General features: G+C 51.6%; 1 protein-coding gene across 1 annotated transcript in view; it reads left to right on the top strand.

Moving 5' to 3' along the window:
* Window positions 1–227: 227 nt before the first annotated feature.
* JPH3 (junctophilin 3) overlaps window positions 228–20220 on the top strand; it is a 99063-nt gene continuing 79070 nt past the window's right edge. Inside the window, exon 1 of the mRNA XM_024556254.4 lies at window positions 228–1103. Within this exon, the coding sequence (XP_024412022.2) occupies window positions 722–1103 (382 nt within the window). The 5' untranslated portion in view covers window positions 228–721. The remainder of the gene's footprint in view (window positions 1104–20220) is intronic.

The raw sequence follows: 20220 nt of genomic DNA on the forward strand, positions 1-20220 counted from the left end.
GCGGGGGCTCGAGGGCGGGCGGGGTGCGGCGCGGGGGCGCGCGGACGGGGTGCGGACGCGCGCCGCGCAGGCCCGAGCGCGCAGGCCGGGCTCAAAAAGCACGCTGTCGCCGCTGTTGCCTCTGCCGCCCGACCCGCCGCATTGCTGCTGCCGCCGCCGCCCCGGCTCGGCCCGTGGCCCCCAATATGGTGCAGCCGCCCGCGCCGCCGCCCGTGCCGCCGCCCGCCGGCCCCGCCGCCGCCGCCCTCGGGCGCCCGCAGCGCGGCAGCCGCAGGTGGGGGGCTGCGCCCCGAGCGTAAGCCGCGGTCCCCGCGCGGGCCTGCGCGGCCAGCCCCGCGGGCTCGCCTCTGAGGGGCACTTCGCGCTGAGGTGGAGCCGTTTGCACCAGCGCTGCTGCTCCTGCCCCCTCCCTCCCCCTCCCCTCCCCTCCCCCTCCCTCCTCCCCTCCGGTCCTGTCTCCAGCGGGAGCGCGAGACGCTGGTCAGGCTCCGCGGCGCAGCTCGAAAATGAATAATCGCCCCCGATTGACTTAAATTCCACCGAAGCCGGCGCCGCGGCCGCCCGCCGCTCGGGATCTGCTCGCCGTGTTTTTTGCTTTCTCCATTCTTTCTTTTAAAAAAAATAGCAAAACAAAACCAGCCAGCCACCAAGAATCCGGTTTGTTGATAGCCTTATTTTTTTTTTTTCACCGTTTGCGGGATTTGCAAACCGAGTTACATGCATGTCCAGTGGGGGTAGGTTTAATTTTGACGATGGAGGGTCCTACTGTGGAGGCTGGGAGGACGGCAAGGCGCACGGCCATGGCGTCTGCACCGGCCCCAAGGGCCAGGGCGAATACACCGGTTCGTGGAGCCACGGCTTCGAGGTACTGGGCGTCTACACCTGGCCCAGCGGCAACACGTACCAGGGCACTTGGGCGCAGGGCAAGCGCCACGGCATCGGCCTGGAGAGCAAGGGGAAGTGGGTGTACAAGGGCGAGTGGACGCACGGATTTAAGGGGCGCTACGGGGTGCGGGAGTGCACGGGCAACGGGGCCAAGTACGAAGGGACCTGGAGCAACGGGCTGCAGGACGGCTACGGCACCGAGACCTACTCGGATGGAGGTAGGTGCGCCGGTGCGGTCGGGCCGGGGGCCGGGCGGAGGAGGGACCTTCTCTTCCCTCTTCTGTTTATCTCTGGGGAAGTTGAGCTTCTCCCTCCAGTGGGGCCCTGGACAACTGGGCATTTCCCGGGATTTCCTTGAGACCCGGCTGCCCTGGCTACAGGTTGCCCCACTGCTTGGTGGGAGATAGCACCCCTGTGCCAGCTGAATGGTGTTGGGGGCTTTCCAGAAGCAGAGCCAGGCCCTGGAGCTGCGGAGCTGAGCAGTGTCTATGCATCATCCAAGAGCAGGCCAGAGACTTACGGAAAGGCCAGACTGGGCCCAGGGCCTCCTCCAGGACCCACTGAGGGCATACGGGGGCTGGAAGAGGCCCCCTTCCCCTTGTTGACAGAGCTCCCTTGGTGTGGGCCTCCTGGACTCAGGCCCCAGCTTTGCTTCTTGTTTTCCTACGGTGCCAAAGGGCCTCACACAGACCTGATCAACCCAAGCCAAAGGAAAGGGAGCAAGCGATTAGGAGAGCTAGAGGCGGGGGGCATGAATCCAAACCAACACAACAAGGCAATAAACTTCTAGGTGGTTGGACATGGGCTAGTGCTGTCAGAGCAGGCTGCTGAAGGGAGAGAGGGAGGGAGGCCCATCTGTTTAGCGAGAGCCCAGGAATCTCACCGTTCAGTGGCTGAATCATTTTCCCCATTAGTTCAGGGAATGGTCTGTGCCTTCATTCTAAGATGCCACCACATTCAGGGTTGAGCCGGTGCAGGAAGTCAGGAAGCTGTCAACCAGCTGCCTGCCACTGCTGTAAGATTTCTGTGCAGGGAGCCTTGCTGGCCTTGCAGCTACCCCTGTCCCAGACATGCTGGTATCCACTCCTTGGTGCATCGGAGAGGCATGGAGCATTTGCTGTTCCTGGAAGCCAGACCCCAAACAAGCCTGCTCTCTGAGGCAACAGCCCTCAGCCCCCAATCTGGGAGCTCATTCTCAGAAGCGGTTGTAATTTTTGAGGCATGCAGTGGGGCACAGCAGTGACTTGTATGCTTCTGGTGGGCATAGAAATCATAAGTGTACGTGTGGTCTTCCCTGCCTGCTCGCTGCCTCCCAGTTGCATGAAGCAAGTGCTAAACACCTGCTCCCCGGCCACATCCAGGAGTGACAGAGGGCTGGAGAGTAATTATTATTTTGGCTTATGCAACTGAGAGGTAGGGTTCATTATTCCTCAAAGGGGAGGAGGCATGGGGGCAGTTAATTATATAATGTTCCTGCTTGTCACAGCCCTGCCCAGCCCTGGTCCCAGGTGGCCTCTACTGTGCTGTTGTTGTTTTCACTGATCAGGTTGGAGAGTTCCCTGACCCTGGGCCATGGGGGCCAGGCGAGCAGCCTGACCTGCTGGGTTCCAGGTCGTGGGTGTGTGTGTGTGCGCACACCCATGTGCAGGCACAGCGAGGCCCGGGCAGCAGGTGTGGGTGGCTGAGGTGGGCGGTTGAGCAGCCTGGCGCTCCCAGCTGGGCGCTTTGGAGCCTAGGAGCAGTTGTCACCCCGGGGCTTTGGCCAGGCTGCTCTGCAGATCTGTCCCTCCAGAGGTGCTCCCAGCTGTGCCTGAGCCAGGAGAGTGACTTTGTAGTCCTGTGCAGGGGGCCGCATGCGGGAACATGTGGAGGAAAGGAGTCAAGAACTCCCCAGAATATCTGAGGGTGAGGTCTAGCACACCAGGCTGCCTACCTTCCCTGGACATCTTCAGTGTCCTGTGGAATTCTGTCCTTCATTCAACAAATATCTACTGAGTGCCTACAATTAGCAGGTGCTCTGGACTCTGGGAAACTAGCAGTGAGCAAAGCAGACGAATCTTTGCCCTCATGGAGCTTCCGTTTGAGAAGGAGGGTGGCTGTCACACTGTGATTGCTGGGGGAGAGAGGGTCTGATCCTGTGGCTGGCTGTGACTTCAGGGTCTGACATGTTGCTGTGAGAAATGCTTCTTTTATTGAGTTTACAACCCTGGGTTCCTGTCCCCCATCCAACCAGATAAGCAGTGGTCAGCTGCCTAGAGCACTTCCCCTCTGCATCTTCTTGCTTGAGTGTCACGTGATGGAGGGGATCATGTTCATTTCACAGGTGCAGGTAACGAGGCCCAAGAACCAGGTGCCCCACCTTTGTGGCAGAGTTCAGGGTTTGAACCCCAATCTGTCCTCATCACACCACCTGTATGCCAGCAGAGGCAGGCACACAGATGCAGGGCACCAGAGCCAGCTGCTCTCTTTTGGTTTGCAACATGGCATGACAGAAAGTCAAATTGACCCTTCTAGCCTGGGATAATCAAGCCCAGACATTGGGGGCCACTTCGCTGGAACACGGCCCCCCACTTCTCATTAGGAAGGAGGTGACTATGGAGAATGTGCCTTTGAGCAGTCCATCGAACGAGCACAGCTAAAGTGGGTTATAATCTGCTGGAACAAAACAGTGAATCTCTACGCTTTCTCCCCAGTCAGCTGGTGGGCTGTGATGAGTCTTCCTTCAGAGAGGGCAGAGCCTTTAATGAGTTAAAGGTCTAATCCAACTTTTCCTGTGCACAAGAGATGGGAATATTGGGCAGGCATCAGCAAAGCTCCCAAACTTCAGCCCAGCTCCCAGTGCTGACTTGGGAAAACAGTGATATTCATGAATAATGCACAGATAGCAAATGTATTCCACATTTAGCTGGAATTGGTATGGAATCCATTTCAACTGGGGATACTTCTGCCAACTTCTCCTCCTTCAGGTTCATCCTCCCATGAGCGCAAGGCAGGCATTGCTCACTGAAGTGAGCTGAGTGGCTTCCACAGTCTGTTGGCGACTCACAGAGGTGGTGAGGCTGGGGGTGTGGGGTGGCAGAGCACATGCTGTGGAGTTTACAGCTGTTGTGCTTGAAACCCCACTGTGCCTTTGCTCTGTGACCTTGGGCAAGTTATTTAACTTCTCTGAGCTTTGGTTTCTTCACCTGTTCAAAGGGCTTATAGTAATTCCTGTAAAATAGGTGGGGATTAATTGAGGTGGTGTACATGGCTATACCAGTAAGCATTCATTATTATTTATGACTATTTTCTTATTACAGTTCACATTCAGGGCACGTCACATGTAATGATTATGTTTTAGAACCAATAGCTAGACACGACAATGATGATTTTGAAAGGATAATAAATGGCAATATTAAACACTTCCTGTGTGCAGGGCATATGCAAGTGTTTGCGTGAATTATAGCACTTGATTCCTATTCCTCTTCAGGATTATTCCTCCCATTTCCCACACTGGGAAGTGCAGGCTCAGAGAAGGCAGATGAGCATTGGGCCACACCCAGATGCACTCTCAGGATGGTGATTCCAGAGCCTGTGCTTTTGTGTGGAACACCCCTTTCTAAACTACCTGGTTCTAAACTGCCTTCTTGTTTGCCCCTCTTCCTCCACACCCATTCCTCTCCTCTGGGTGCAGCAGCCTAGAGTTGTAGGCAAGGGCACATTTGCAGACACACACACTCAGACACCTCTACTTGGATCCCACCAGTCACACTGCCTCTCCTCCACTTGCTGGACTCCTGCGCTAAGCTGCACAGGTAAATATTTCCTCCTGCCTGCCGTGTGCGTAGGACCCCTGGGACCAAAAGTTAGCCCCAGCAAATAAACCCTCCCACGGGCTGAAAGATATGAGTCATCTCACACACCCGGCCTCTCCCCCTCATACACAGATTCCGTTCACCCGCCCAGATCCCTCCACCCACACAAATCACACACACCCACAGTCGAAATTCAGATCCCCCACCCCGCCCCGCGCCTGCGCACACAGGCACACAATACACCTGTCCCCCAGAGATGTTTTCCATCCTGTCCCTAAAACATAGCCACGTGCACCCTCCCAGCTTTGTTCTCTGGCCATGTACTCCAATCCCTACTGATTCCTGCTCCTGAGACACAGCCATCCCTGTAAGGGAGAGTGCCAGCCCTAGAGGAGGGAGGACTCAGATTACAGATGGAATAGAATGCTGTGCTTCCACTTTAAACACACGTTTATGCAGCCAGTGCCCCTCGGAAGGGGGGGAAGCCCTTTATCCAAACAAAATAAACAGCCATTGAGCATATTTTTAGTACTTAGCCATGGATATGTGAGAGTAAATTTTTGAATCCAAATGTCCAGGTTAGGAGGAAGCGGGCCTATCCACATATTACACCCACCGGAACTCCTTCTAGAAATAAAAAAAAAAAAATTGAGCACTCAGCAATGGGAGATAAAAGCATCTCCTCAGAAATTCTCTTTCAGCCACTTTGGAGAGGGAGAAGGCTCCATGAGGTGAAAGGAGAAGGAAAAGGCAAATAACTAGTTCTTTGTTGCCAATAATAGCTGAGAGAGCAGTGTTACTGAAGACTCCCTCACCCAGAGCAGCCTGGAGCAATTTGACGGGCTTTATATTAAGAAGCCTAACAGGACTGGTGAGGAAGTGAGGATCAGCACCCTCCGAAAATAGCCACTCCATCCAGGGTTAGTGAGTAGCCCCTAGCTGACGTGAACAGTTAATGAAGCTAACCTGAAGAAAGGGGCATGAGGCTAGAGAGAGGAAAAGACCCTGGAAAAACAAAGGGTGGTAGTGGCTTAAAGGGAGGGCCAGGAACCTCTGCTACTTTTCTTCAAGATTCCTTTACTTCCTCAGTTTCCTCCAGGCCTCTGCTGCAGTAAAGAGAACTAGCTACCAACTCTGAGCTGGAAATTTTGCATATAAAACTCATCGTGTCCTTAAGTGACAAGATATTTAGAGTTGTGAGCACTACAAAAAGAGTGGTGATTGTTTTAATTTGCCACAATGGTCCACCCCTTCTTGGATCAGCTGCTCCCCCCATTTGTAGTTTGGTTTGTGAGAGGCCACGTGGTAGATGAAGGGAGTGCTGTGGGGTTCTGGGGGTTCTGGCATTGCCACAAACAGGCTGTGTGGTTTAAACCAAGGGGCTGGCTCCCTTGGGTCCACCTGTCTTCCCTTGGGGGGGGGGGGGGAGAGAGAGAGAGAGAGAGAGAGAGAGAGAGAGAGAGAGAGAGAGAGAGAGAGAGAGAGAGAGAGAGAGAGAGAGAAGTATCTTCAGCACCTTGGAGAGCGCCCCACAAATCCTGCCTGGGAGGCTGGCTCTGCTCTAATTCTTGCCAGGCCATCTCTTCCAGCCAAACCAGTCTCCTGGCCAGTGACCGCCTGGCTCTGACCCCTCCTGTACACTTGGCTAACAGAAGTTTGCCTGCTCTCGTTCTGTCTGTGTGGGGGTTCCTTACTCCGAGAAACACCACCCCTGGGGTGTTTGCCTATTTTTCACCCCAATCCTGTCAGTCTTCACTAAAAAGGTTGAGTGCCCTCCTGGTATTTGCTGCTGGACTGGGAGAGCCTCTCCCAGGCGGTATAGGTGGGTTTGGGGTGGGGTCCTTCAGTAAGACTTGTAGAAGTTGCTCTGAAGTCTGGGGTTTACTTCTGCCTCGTGTTGTATGTGCTCAGTTTCCACAGAGCATGCGGGGGTTATAAGTGCACAACCAAAAGCAGGCAAAGGAGTGATCTTGTCTGTATCAGCAATGAGAAACTGTTTTCCTTCATTCTCTTTAAACTGGCACCAATGGACTAGTCATATAGACCAGCCCTGCCCAAGCCGGTGGCTCGCCTCATGTGACTATTGGAATTTAAATTTAAATGAGTTAAAATGAAATAAAACTCATAAATTTAGTGCCTCAGCCACACTGGTCACATTTCAGATGCTCAGTGGCCACATGTGAGTTGTCATGGTACCATACTGGACAGTGCTAGTGGAATGCAAGTATGCTTTTTGCAGGAAGGGATCTGTTGTCTCTGCTGGTCACCGCTGTGTGTCTAGGGACTAAAACAGTGCCAGCGTCTAGTGGCCCTCAGTAAATATCTGTGTAATGAATGGACTGGGAAATGTAGGAGCATTTGATAATTTCACTCACTGCCATCATTTCATACACCCGTCTCACTGCAAGAACTTACAACTGGACATAGGCATTAAAGGGAACATTTAAAACTCTCTTTAAAGCATTGCTGTTATAAGTACTTGATCAGTTTTGTTTTGTTATTGGCTCTGTCATTGGTCATAAGAGTCTTTGCCAGCATTTTACCTGAGTAAGATGGATGGTGTTGAATACAATGAATAATGGAGTAATAATAGTCTAATGGTGGAAACCAATCGTGATCAGAAGACATTTTTGGAGCACTATTTAAAGAGCAGCGTTCATTGCAAAGTGCTAGTAGAGCTGAGCAGAAAATACCCTTTCATCTACTCACTTGCTATCTCTTTACTGCTACCTTTTCCTTGGCTTAATTCATTCAGTCACAGAGAAGCACTTACTGAGTTCCTACTGTATTCAAGGCACAAACCCAGAAAAACTCAGCTCCACCTTCGGTGAATTACCCTGCATATGTTTGTTGAGCACTGACTCCGTGTCTCAGTTTGTTCAGGCTGCTGTGACTGACACCACAGACTGGGGGCTTATAAACAGCAGACATTAATTTCTCACGAGGCTGGAAGTTTAAGGCCAAGTGCTGACAGATTTGGTGTTTGGTGAAGGCCCTCTTCTTGGTTACAGACTGCCAACTTGTCTGTGTCCTCACACAGTGGAAGGGACAAAGGGGCTTTCTACGGTCTCTTTAATGAGGGCACTAACTCCACTTGTGGGGGTTCTACCTTCACGAACCCTGGGGGTCTTTGTCTAATTTTCAACCTAATTCTGTCCGTCTTTTCTAAAAAGGTGGAGTGCCTTCCTAATACTAACACATTGGGAGTTTGGATTTCAAGATGTGAATGTTGGGGACACATATTCAGTCTGTAGCACTGCGTATGCAGTACACAGTTTGCAGTAATGTAGGCTATTGGGAAAAATAAACAACTAAACAATACAATATAAGAAAAAGAATGACATGACTTCTACCAAAAAGAATATGCAGTCTGGATGCAAAACTAAAATACGTGAAATAATTAAGGGTTTCTTGCGCCAGACTTTGGGGGTCCTGCATGACACTGTCACAGGTGAGAGTTCTGAGATGGGAAGGGAGTGTGTTTGTCCTTGAGTGAGCCGCAGGGGTACCTAGGGAGGGTGCACCTGGGTTGAATCTGGGAGGGTGGGCAGTTCAGCAGTTGCTCTGAGACTGAAGTTGCTGACTTGAAGAAGGCTTGTCCTCTCAGCCTCAGTGTTCTCACTTCTATGATGCAAACATAATACTTTTCACCTCTCAACGTGTGCCATCTCCTGCCTTCCCAGGGATGTCACAGGGACCCACAGGGGTCCCCTGGTGTTTGGAGGTCCCCCCCAATGACTCAAGGGTCAGTTTGTGCAGCTGGAGGAGCACAGGAGTTGGGCAGGGTGTTTGTTGGCCTGCCACTGCCTGTCACTCTAGGCCAGTGCTCCACAAATTTGATTGTGTATCTGGTGCGTTTGGAAGGCAGGCAAAACAGATTGCTGACTCCACCCCTGAGATGTTGCCTGGGAATTGCCATTTCTTACAAGTTTCAGTGGATGCTGATGCTGCTGGTCTGGAGCCCACCTTTAGAAGCACGGCTCTAGGCTAGTGCCTGTTAACCTCACTGCACAGTAGAATCACCAAAGATGGTCCCCTGGGAGACAGTTACAAATGCAGACTCTCAGGCCCCAATGCAGACCTCCAGAGTGAGAGTCCAAGTGCTGGGGAGATGCCCAGGAGGTTCAAGTGTGGGGAGCACCACTCTAGCCCAGCAGTTCCAATCTTGGCTGTGCATGAAGTCATCTGGGTGCTTTGAAAAACACTGATGCCTGGGCTGTGTGAGGTGGTCTGCATGCAGGCTGGCACTGGGGGTCTTTTGTAAACTGCCCAGGTGTTCTAATGTGCAGCTCAGGTTGAGGACCTCTCTTCCAGAGCATCCTCAGCTGCACATCAGAATCACTGGGATGCATCTGGGGTTCCATCCTACACTACTCCAGCAGGACCTTGGAGGGGGGCACCCACCCTGCTTATGTGACAACAGCAGCCAGGGCCAAGAGTTGCTGCTCTAGACAGAGGTTTGTAAACTCTGGGTCAAGTGGCTCATGAAATTAATGTTGCACTTCAATTAAAAAACTGAAATAGACTAGAAAGCTTCCAAGAACAATAGCTGCATTACAGTAAAGGAAAGCAGTGTTCTGTTTCTGCCTCCGCCACCACTTGGCCTTCTCCTCTGTGTCTTCTCTTCTTCCTGTCTTAGCAGGACATTTGTCATTGGATTTAGGGCCCAGCCAAAACCCAGAATGAGCTCATCTCAAGATCTTTAACTTCACTGCATCTGCAAAGGACAAATTAACAGGTACCAGGGGTTACAGTGCAGATGTATCTTTTTTTAGGGGAGTCACTATTCAACTCACTGCAGTGCCTCACGGACTTCACTTTGAACGTGCTCCAAAATGTGGGATGCCCCATCCCGCGGAGCTCTCCGGGCCACCGCTGATGAGAAAGAAGTCATCCAGACACAGTCTGTTGTTCTGGCGGGGAAGGGGGTGGTAATTCCCTCTAGTGGAGAATGCCCCAAGCCCTTCTCTAAAATGGCTTTTATTGGGATTGGTATGTGCAGGGGTATACAGCATGCATGCAAATGTCATCAATCAATGCCTACAGGCCATAGTTACAGAAAACAGGTATTATCTATAGATAACAATTGAGGAAACACAGAGATCTGCCTCAGGTCAGGGTCTGTTAGACATGCTGACACCAGAGGGTCGTTAAGGCGTGGTTCATGAGATTAGGAGTTCACTCCCTTAAGTTTTGAACTTAAACATCTGGTTTATATCACAGGCTATACAAAGCAAAGCAAGCCTCAAGGGGTACAATGCATTCTTTAGACCTGATTTCCCATGGGAACCCTCCATGCTACCAAAGCTAGCACCTCCGTGCTATCGGGTCTTGCCTGCCTCCTACATTCCTGGTGCTCTGGTTGAGACTTATGGGTCTCTCTCAGGGCCTGCTCACATGGGGCTACAGTTTCCAGTACCACACAAAGTGGTCCCCAGCACCAAAACACGTAAGTAGAGCCTAGAATCACAAAGCCAGGGATATCCCTGTGAAAGAATTTTAAATGTCCACTTTGTTCTGAGTACAGCACTTTATCATACATGGTAATTCTTTTATTCTTTAAAACAGTGCTTTGAGATAAGCCATGTGCTCCCATTTAAGAGATGAGAAAAATAAGACTCATGGGGTTATGTGGCTTGATGAGGACATATGTGGACGGCAGGGCTCAGCTGGACCCAGAACTGTCTCCAGCACCCAGCAATGGAGCAGTTATTCCAGCCACTTCCTTTCATGACAGATGAGGAAGCTGAGAGGCCCAGAGAGGAGCCCAGGGCCTCACAGTGCAGGAGAATCAGGGAAGGCTGATACCACACTTTTCTAAACTTGGCCTTCGGTGGGCCTTTCCCCAGCCAGCCATAAAGTTGTGTGTTCTTCCAGGCCCCTCTGAGAGTGTAATGAAGCTGAGGGCCCCCTCCCAGGACACATACATGTCCCGCACACATGTGATGTTTTGTGGACGCTTACTGGGTTCACAGACTCTCTGGGACTTATCCATGGGCCCCAGGATAAGGGGCCCATCCATATCCATGAGCCCTTCCATTCTCCACAGGCACTTAAATGTGCAGAGATGGATCTCAGTAGCACAGCAAGTGGGAGATGGGAGGAGGACTCCTGCAGGCCTGTGTGTCCAAACCAAAGGCCAGGGGCGGGCAGAGCAGGAGATGTGGGAACAGGGACTCGGCAATGTGTGGTCGCCAGTCTGAATTGCCCGGGCCAGGCCCCTGGACAGGCTTCTCAAGAGAGAGCTCAGGAGTTTACAGTACGGTCACACACCTAATGCAGGGGGTCCTAAGGCACACCTTAAGAACCAGCTGTGACCCTCCCAGTCAGTCCATGTGTCAGGGGTGAGGACCACTATAAATGACATGAGGCATTTCTAGGTATAGGGGTAGCAGTCTGACTGTGGGGAGGCCCAGGTGGGCTTTTCAGTGGGGAGGGTTTCAGGAATTAAGAGAGGCAAGAGGCTCCTCCCAGGAATACGTGGGGGTAGAGGGAAGGGTGCTACCAGGTAAGCAGGTATCACACCCTCACCTTACTTGGAGACTAGTTGTAAAAGCAAAAAGCCAAGGGGCCATGAGCTAATACCCCCCTGCCAGCCTGTAGACTGTCTAGCTAACTGTTGTGCATAACCTTTCTGTGGCCCGGCCCCTGGGCATTTGGTTGCTCACTGTTGAGTTCAGAGGCCTAGCTGCTTGTGGGTAGCTTGGGGATGGGGGGAGCAGTAGTCGAAATGTACTTTGGTGAGGGTGGTGTGGGGTAAGGGTGGGTTTGCCCACTGTAGGGCATCCCTCCTCTGGCCTCTGCAGTGCCTCTGGGCCCTCCGGTATTGCGCATGCTCCTGTGTCCTGTAATTAGTGGCTTCTGGGGCTGTCTCCTCCCCTTGGGTGGAAAGCTCCTAGAGGGCAGATACCTGGTCAGCAGGGCTGCTCCCTGTGGCCCTAGTGTGGCCATTGCACCTGTAGCAGGGGAGGGGGATAGCTCTGGAAGTCAAGGTTGGACAATGAATGATGCATGCAAATCAGTGGAGAGCCGGAGGATATGCGTGGTGGGGAGCATGGGAGAAAGAGCGTTCAGGGAGGGAGAACAGCATGTGCAAAGGCTCAGAGGCCAGAACAAGCTTGGCTGGTTCCAGGAACCAAAGGAAGAGGCATGTGGCCTCAGCAGGCTGAGGGGGAGAGGGTCAAGGGGTCTGAGCACAGAGATCTTCCATGATTTTCCACGACTTTGGATTTTGTCTGGAGGCCAGGGAAGGGCACTGAACAATTTAAGCAGGGCAGCAAAACTATCTGGTGTTTGTGGTTTTCTAATTAAGCTTTTTTATTTTGAAATGATTATAGATTCACATGCGGGTGTGAGAAATAATACAGTGAGATCCCTGTGTATTACACCTGGCTTCCTCCAGTGGTAACATCTTTGAAAACCTCTAGGTCAGTGTCACAGGCAGAGCACGGATACATTGGCACAGTCACACACAGAATGTTCCGTTACCACAAGACTCCCCCACTTATCCTTTCATAGCCATGTCCACCTCCCTCTTGCCCCTGTATCTCCTAACCCCTGGCCACCCCTGACCTGCTCTCCATTTCAAGAATGTTCTATAAATGGAATCATATGGTATCTAATCTTTGGGGTTGGCTTTTTTCACTCACTCTATTTCTTTGGAGATTCGTGTGGGTCATTACTGTGTCAATAGTCCATTCCTTTTCATTGCTGCCTAGTATTCCACGGTGTGGATGGACCACCGTGTGTTTAAGTAGTCCCCGGATGGGGGCATCTGGGGCACTTCTGGTTTGGGGCTATCAGGAATACAGCTGCTACAGACCTCCGTGTAGAGGTTTTTGTGTGAGCATAATCCTTCATTTCTCTGGAGTAAATATCCAGGAGTGTACTTGCTGGGCCCTGTGGTCATTGTAGGGTTGTTTTTAGATAATTTACCTGGCTGCTGGGTGAGGAAGGAAATGGGAGGGGGGTGAAACTGGAAGCTGGGGGGATCCTGGGGGAGCAGGTGTCCAGGGGAGAGGGGATGATGGCCTGGATCTAGATAGGGGCAGTGAGTTGGGGAGGACCAGAACCTCAAGAGCTAGGAGGTGGGCTGAGCAGGAGGACAGAGCCCAGGACTGCCAGCTCCTATCTAAGAGAGAGGCCACCCTGGGGGAGGAGTAGGAGTGGGGGCTAAGAGTCACATGACAAGCTGCACATGGCCAGGCGAGGGTGAGGGTAAGGTGGGGGTTGCAAGTCTAGATCTAAATGGGGCACCACCCTGCTCCGAGGTGTAGTGACAGGGAGGCAGCATCACTGGAGAGGAAGAGCAGGAGGCATGGCTGGTTTGAGCTGGGTGGTGGAAGATGTAGTTAGACCAAGAGTAACATTGTACCTGGTAGGAGGTGGGTGGACAGTAAGGACAGAGATAGGACAGAGACTCAACACTTGCTTGTCTTGGCCATGCGGCCAGTGTTTTCATCCATTGCGTTATCACACCCTCACCTTACTTGGAAGCCAAGTCAGGTGAGGCCAGGTCCACAGGATAGTGTGCCTGCCCATTTATAGACAGGAAGCCAGGCGGGGTGAGATGGAGTGAGTGGGTGAGTTAGAGTGACTCACTCAAGTCACGCCCCAGAAGCCTCGGAATCACATGGCATAGAATTAAGTTCAGATTCCAGTTCCTCTGTTACAAGCCTGCATGGGTTCTTCCTGAAGGTTGAAAGTGAGACCAGGTGAGGGTCTCGGAGCATACACCTGGTACACACAGATGCTCCCTAAGTAAGCTGTCATGCCCGCTGCTGCCGTTGTTGTGTTGGAACCTCAGAGACACCGGTGGTAGATTAGAGCCTCCGTTCTGCACTTCGCAGTTCCCCACTTTGCTTTGCCCACTGTCCTCCTGCTCAGCCCACCTCCTAGCTCTTGGGGTTCTGGTCCGCCCCAACCCACAGTGTCCCAGAGGTTGTACCTGATCAAGCCTGTCCCCTGAGAGGAGACAGATGGTATCACAGTGACATTTTTTTTGGTATCATCTTTATTGAGATATAATTTACATATCACAAAAGTTACCCTTTAAACTGTACAATTCAGTGGTTTCTCATCTGTTTACAAGATTTTGCAACTGCCACCACACCTAATTTTAGAACACTTTTGTCACCCAGAAAAGAAACCCTGAATGCATTAAATAGTCCCTCCCCATTGTAGTCACCTCTCCTAACCCCTGATAACCACCAGTTTACTTTCCATCTCCATGGATTTTTCACACAAAAAAAGCCTATTCTGGATATTTCACACAAATGGAATCATAATGTGTGACTTCTTTCACTTAACATAATGTTCTCAAGGTTTATCCATGTCACATGTATCAGAACTTTACTTCTTTTTAAGACTGACTGATATTTCATTGTGTGAATGCACCATATTTGTTTATCTGTTCATCAGTTTTTGGACTTCTGGGTTGGCCCACCTTCGGGCTACTGTTAATTGTGCTGTTATGAACATTCTTGTACAAGTGTTTATGTGGATATATGTCTTCCATTCTCTTGAGTAGATAACTACGAATGGAACTACTGAGTCATATGTTTCCCCTGTTCAAGCAACTGTTTTCCAGGACAGCTGCCCCATTTTCCATTCCCATCACCAGCGTTCAAGGATTCCAGCTGCTCCGCATCGTCACCGACACCTGTTACTATGTCTTTTTGATCACGACCATCCTAGTGGGTGTGCAGTGCTATCTTACTGAGGTTCTGATTACATTTCCCTAATAATGCTAAGCATCTTTTCATCTGCTTATTGGCCATTTGTATGTTTTTGGAGAAATGTTTCTTCAGCTCTGTGACTACTTTAAAATTGGGTTATTTCTCTTTTTAGTGTTGAGTTGCAAGTTTTGAAATATATATTTTTTATTTATTTGCTTTTAGAGAAAGGGGAAGGGAGTGAGAAAGAGAGGGAAAGAAACATTGATTGGTTGCCTCTCGTACATGCTCAGAGTGGGGGGGAGTGTACAAAACCCTAAACCCAGGCATGTGCTCTGACTGGGAATCAAACTGGTGACTTTTTGCTTTGCAAGATGAGGCCCAACCCACTGAGCCACACCAGTTAGGGTGGGTTTTTTTTTTTTTTTTAAGATAATGTAGATCCATCATCCATTGACTTAGATTCCAACACCTGACTTCTGAGCACCCCCCACAATGGCTGTTTGCATGTGGCCTCCCCCAGTAGGTGGTGGATTCTTTGACATAAGCTGTGTGGGCACCTTTTTCTTGTCCCCAGAGTACCTAACACGGTGCCAAGCACACGGCAGGTGCTTGCCCACTGGCTGAGAGGTCAGGTGATCCTGTCCAGTTCTCACTGCAGAGGCTTTGATGGGCTGCATTCAGGGTCTGTGTTACCAGCAGGGAAAGAACAACCATGGTATTTGCAGGGAGGTTAGGACCCACAGGGATATTTATTGAGCACTGACTGTGTGCCAGGCAGTGAGCTGGCTCTAGGAACAGCAGTGAATAGATAGCCACAGGGTGCTGTGGGGGGCATGGCTCCTCAAGTTTTAATGCTGATGGGAAGGGGGCCCAGGCCAGGCTAACAGAGAGACTGGATGGTTATCTGGGGCAGCTTAGAAAGCCCCTGGGGAAGTGACTTCCCCACGAGAACCTGAGACTGAGGGTATCACAGATGCTCCCAGAGAAGCATTATTAAGAGCTCAGAACCAAAGGGAGCAAGGCCGCCTGGGAACCAGCGTGGTTTTGGCTGTGCCAGAGCACCAGGGACCACACCTGGGGGTCAGACACTCCTGGGCAGTAGAGGCCTGGCTTGACCCCTTGGGCCTACACAGAATCAACTCTATTGTTAGGAGTAACAAGACAGAAGGAAAACCCACTGGGGATGAAGGCCCTAGCCCACAGCACCGCTGGGAATCTCCCTCAGCTCCAGCATCCCACAGACGGGGTGGGGACCCTGCGTGGAGGCTGAGTGGCCACATCCACGGTGCAGGGCCTAACTGGGAGAAAATTGTGTGCGTGTGTGTGTATCCTCAAGAGAATGTGGCAGAACTGTAGGAGAGGTCAGGGTTTCCTCGGGCTGGGGGTGGCTCTGGTGACAAGGACCATGAGGTAGGTGTTCACAGGCACCGTGTCCTATTAGCTGGAGACCTGAGCAGCAGGAGGAGAAGCAGGAATGTGCCAGCCAGGGGAGAAAATTGGGGGAGAGACAGTAGGAGGGCGTTCAGGGAGAGACAGAGACAGAGGAGAGAGACAAATGGGAGGGAGGAAGGGAGGGAGGGACAGACAGACAGGAGAGAGGGAAGAGAAAAGAGAGGGAGGAAGGAGAGGTAAGGAGAGGGGAGTGGGGGTAAAGACAGAAAGATGGGGTGGGTTGTGAAGAGGGGGAGCTGGGAGGGGACAGAGAGGAGAGAGCTGGAGAAAGAGGGAGAAGGAGCTGCTCCTGCCGTCAGGGACACCCGGATGACTTCTCCCCCCACCCTGTCTGAGCTGCAGTTCTTGCCCACTTGCACTGTAGCAGCCCTGGCTGAGCGCCGTCAGCACCTCTCCCTAAGTCCGCACAGCAACCTCTGCAGCCGGGTGCCCTGTTGCATGGAGGTGGAGGCAGCGTTCGCAGTCACATAGACCCAATATGGAGCAGGGCCCAGTGGGGGCTGAGTGCCCAGGCTGTTCCAATGCCCCTTCCCTGCCTCAGTTTCCAGTCCTGCACCTGCCCCTCAGGACTGTGAGGAGCATTAACTAGAAACTGGGTCCCTGGAGTGTGGGGGATTTTGAAGTAACACTCAACAGTGTTGCCTTCTGGACAAGCTGGGGTGGGCGGTTGTCTGGGTGCTTCTGAGCTCGTGGGTATTGGTGGTGGGCGAGCCCTGGTGTCTCTGACCCTCAGGAAGGCAGCAGGACACCCCCAGGCCTCCCCACCCCCACAGTGGCCAGAGGGGAGGAATCCTGTGGAAATACCCAGAACTCCCTCAGGGGTATGGGAGCCCTCTGTCTAAGACCCAGGAGCTCACCTGGGGCAGAACAGTCAAGTTCACTCCTTGCTGCAGTGAGGGTGGACCCTCCCCAGGGGATCGTGGAGAGAGGGTGCTGGAAGAGCCTAGAGTGGGGAATGAGCTGGGGGTGGGCAGTTTGGGAAGGGTCTAAGGGAGTGAAGGTCACTCTCAATGTGCTGTTGGAAAGGGGGACAGTTCTCTGGTGGGGATCCCCTTAGTCTCATCTGCAGTGGGGGGCAGCTCTGATGAAGCTGTGACCCCTCACTGTAGCCGAGAAGGGGGTGTGTTTGCTGCTGGGTGGGTGCCGTGGTCACCTGTTTCCTCTCTCTTCATCGAGGTCTCAGGTGACCTTGTCTGAGGTTGGTGTTTATGCCCAACAAGGGGACAGCCTGGCCTGCTGGGAGCCAGGACAGTGCCCAGGGGCCGGGGGGCCTTTTAGGAAAGAGGTGGGAACACCTGGGCCTTCACACCATCAAACCCCCCTTTGCCTCTGCCCCCTCGCCACTCTTCCCATTTTCTTGGCATTTCCTGCTCCTCTTGGTGGCCCCAAGAACTCTTGGTGATGTCTGAGGGAAGTTTCTGGAATACCAGACGTTCTGCTCTCTCCCCTTGACCTGAATCTGAGACGACAGGACAGGGAGAGGTAGGTGAGAGTGGGCGCTGCTGACTCTGGCAGCAGTCTCCAGCTGACCACGGGGTTCTGGGCCCTTGGGGGACAGCAGAGCATAGACACAGCCCCTCCCTCGAGGGCCTGTCAGCCTGGGGGACCAGCCCCTCCTGCCTGTGCAGCCAGGACTGTGGCAGGTGCCTGGAAGGAGTGCTCTGCCCCTGAGCCAGTGGATTAGGGTGGGGTCTGGCCAGGTTCCCTGAGGGACTAGGGGCTGGGAGCTGAAGGAGGAGCTAGGTAGCATGGGAGGTAGGGGGACCCCAGAAAGGGTCAGGTCTCTAATCCATTTATCAACCCACCTGTGGAGCCCTCAGTGTTCCCCTGCTCTGGGCAGCAGCCTCCTGGGGCATGAAGGACAGTACTGGATGTCCCTTCCCCAGAACAGCACAAGTTTGGAGTGGTGTTGGTGAGGCCACAGAGGCAGGCAGGGGCTGTGGGCACTGTGTGTCCTTGGCCGTGTCCACCCTTGGCTGGCCGATCCTGTGTCCGGCAGGGTGGGTGTGAGGTTCATCCTGAGCTCTCCGGCCCCGCTCTGGCTGCGACAGGCCTGGATGTAACACTATCCCAGGGTGTTAACAGCCACTCTCACAGGACGTGCCATTTCTATTGGTGACAAAATCACAGGATTGCCATACACCACTTGCCTGCCTACACCTCAGGGAAAAGTTAGTAAAAAAAAAAATAAGATGAATTTCTCTCCCCATGACCCCCTGGTTGTAGCCATGGACCCAGTGAGTCTGTACACGCCGGTTGGGGGCCCTTGCACCAGCCCTGCTCTTAGGAGTGAATGTCACATCTGAAATCAAACACTCCCCCTCTGTGTCCTGCAGGGAGTCCTGAACCCAGCCTTCTCTGCATAGGCCACCAGGGTCCTCTGGCCAGACCTCAGGGGTGCTCTGTAGAGGTTTGGGGCACAGCTTGGAAACACACCCCACTATAGTGGCCCCGGTCAGCTGAGCAAGCTTTCTCACAGGATGAGAAATACTCATCTTGTGAGAGCCCTCAAGGGGCCTGGGCAAGGAGGGGCTTATGATTAACCAGAGGCGTTGGGCATTTACAGGAAGTGGAGGGTGGGCAGGGCAGCTGTGATATCTGTTAGGAGGGGCAGAGACTCTGTACCCCTGCCCAGGGCAAAGGGAAGCTGGCGCTGCCTCGCACCAAGCGCTCTCTTTGCACAGATTACAGAGGGAGGGGTCCACTAACCCGCAGCTTTATTTTTAATAGTTTGATTGAGATGTAGTTCACACCCCATACAATCCACTCATTTAAAGTATATAATTTAATGACTCCCAGTGTATTCACAGTCGATTTTAGAAAATTTTCATCACCTGAGAAAGAAACCCCGTGCTAGCTGTCATTTCCCTCTCCCCCAACCCCTGACAACCACTGATCTGTTTCTCTCTCTATGGATTTGCCTCTTCTGGGCATCGCATATAAATGGCTTTGTGTAATATGTGGCCTTTGGTGACTGGCTTCTTTCATTCACCATAATGTGCCTGAGGTCCATCCACGTGTATGTCAGCGCCCACCATTTGGCTTTCATGGTAACGCTGCTGCAAATGTCCAGGCACGTGTGTTTGTGTGGATGTGTGCTTTCACAGCGCTTGGGTCGGCACCTAGGAGTGGACTTTCGGGGCCATATGGTCATTCTAGGTTTAATTGTTTGAGGAGCAGCCAGGCTGTTCGCCAAAGTGTCTGTACCATTTTACATTCCCATTCAGCTTCTTTTTAAAAACAATTTTTTTATTGTTCAATTAGTATTGAACAATACACAATAGTAGTATTCCATTGTGTAAATGTACCATAGTTTTTGATCCATTCATTTACTGATGGGCACTTAGGCTGCTTCCAGCACTTGGCTATTGTAAATTGTGCTGCTATGAACACTGGGGTGCATAGGTTCTTTTGAATTGGTGTTTCAGGATTCTTAGGGTATAATCCCAACAGAGGAATTGCTGGGTCAAGAGGCAGTTCCATTTTTAGTTTTTTGAGGAAATTCCTTACTGTTTTTCCACAGTGGCTGCACCAGTCTGCATTCCCACCAACAGTGTACTAGGATTCCCTTTTCTCCACAACCTTGCCAGCACTTCTTGTTTGTTGATTTGTTTATGATGGCCATTCTGATCAGTGTGAAGTGGTATCTCATTGTGGTTTTAATTTGCATCTCTCTGATGGCTAATGATGCTGAGCATCCTTTCATATGTCTCTGGGCCCTCTGTATGTCTTCCTTGGAGAAGTGTCTGTTCAAGTCCTTTGCCCATTTTTTAATTGGGTTGTTTGTCTTCCTGGAGTGGAGTCGTGTGAGTTCTTTATATATTTTGGAGATTAAACCCTTGTCTGAGATATCATTGGCAAATATATTTTCCCATACAGTTTGTTCTCTTTTCCTTTTGCTGATGTTTTCTTTAGCCATGCAGAGGCTTTTTAATTTGATGAGACCCCATTTGTTTATTCTTTCCTTTATGACCCTTGCTCCAGGGCACATATTGGTGACAATATTGATGTGTGGAATGTCTTAAATTTTCCTGCCTATCTTCTCCTGTAGGACTTTATGGTGTCACCACTTATATTTAAGTCTTTTATCCATCTTGAGTTTATTTTTGTGTATGGTGTAAGTTTGGTGGTCAAGTTTCATTTTTTTCCATGTAGCTGTCCAGATCCCCCAACTCCATTTGCTGAAGAGTCTATTTTTACTCCATTTTATGCTTCTGCCTCCTTTGTCAAATATTAATTGACTATAAAGACTTGGGTTTGTTTCTGGGCTCTCTGTTCTGTTCCATTGGTCTATGTGTCTGTTCTTATGCCAATACCAGGCTGTTTTGATTACAGCGGCCTTTTAATACAGTTTGATATCAGGTATTGTGATCCCTCCTACTTTGTTCTTCTTTCTCAAAATTGCTGAGGCT

Source organism: Desmodus rotundus, chromosome 12 (assembly GCF_022682495.2).
Source record: "Desmodus rotundus isolate HL8 chromosome 12, HLdesRot8A.1, whole genome shotgun sequence".
NCBI lineage: Eukaryota > Metazoa > Chordata > Mammalia > Chiroptera > Phyllostomidae > Desmodus > Desmodus rotundus.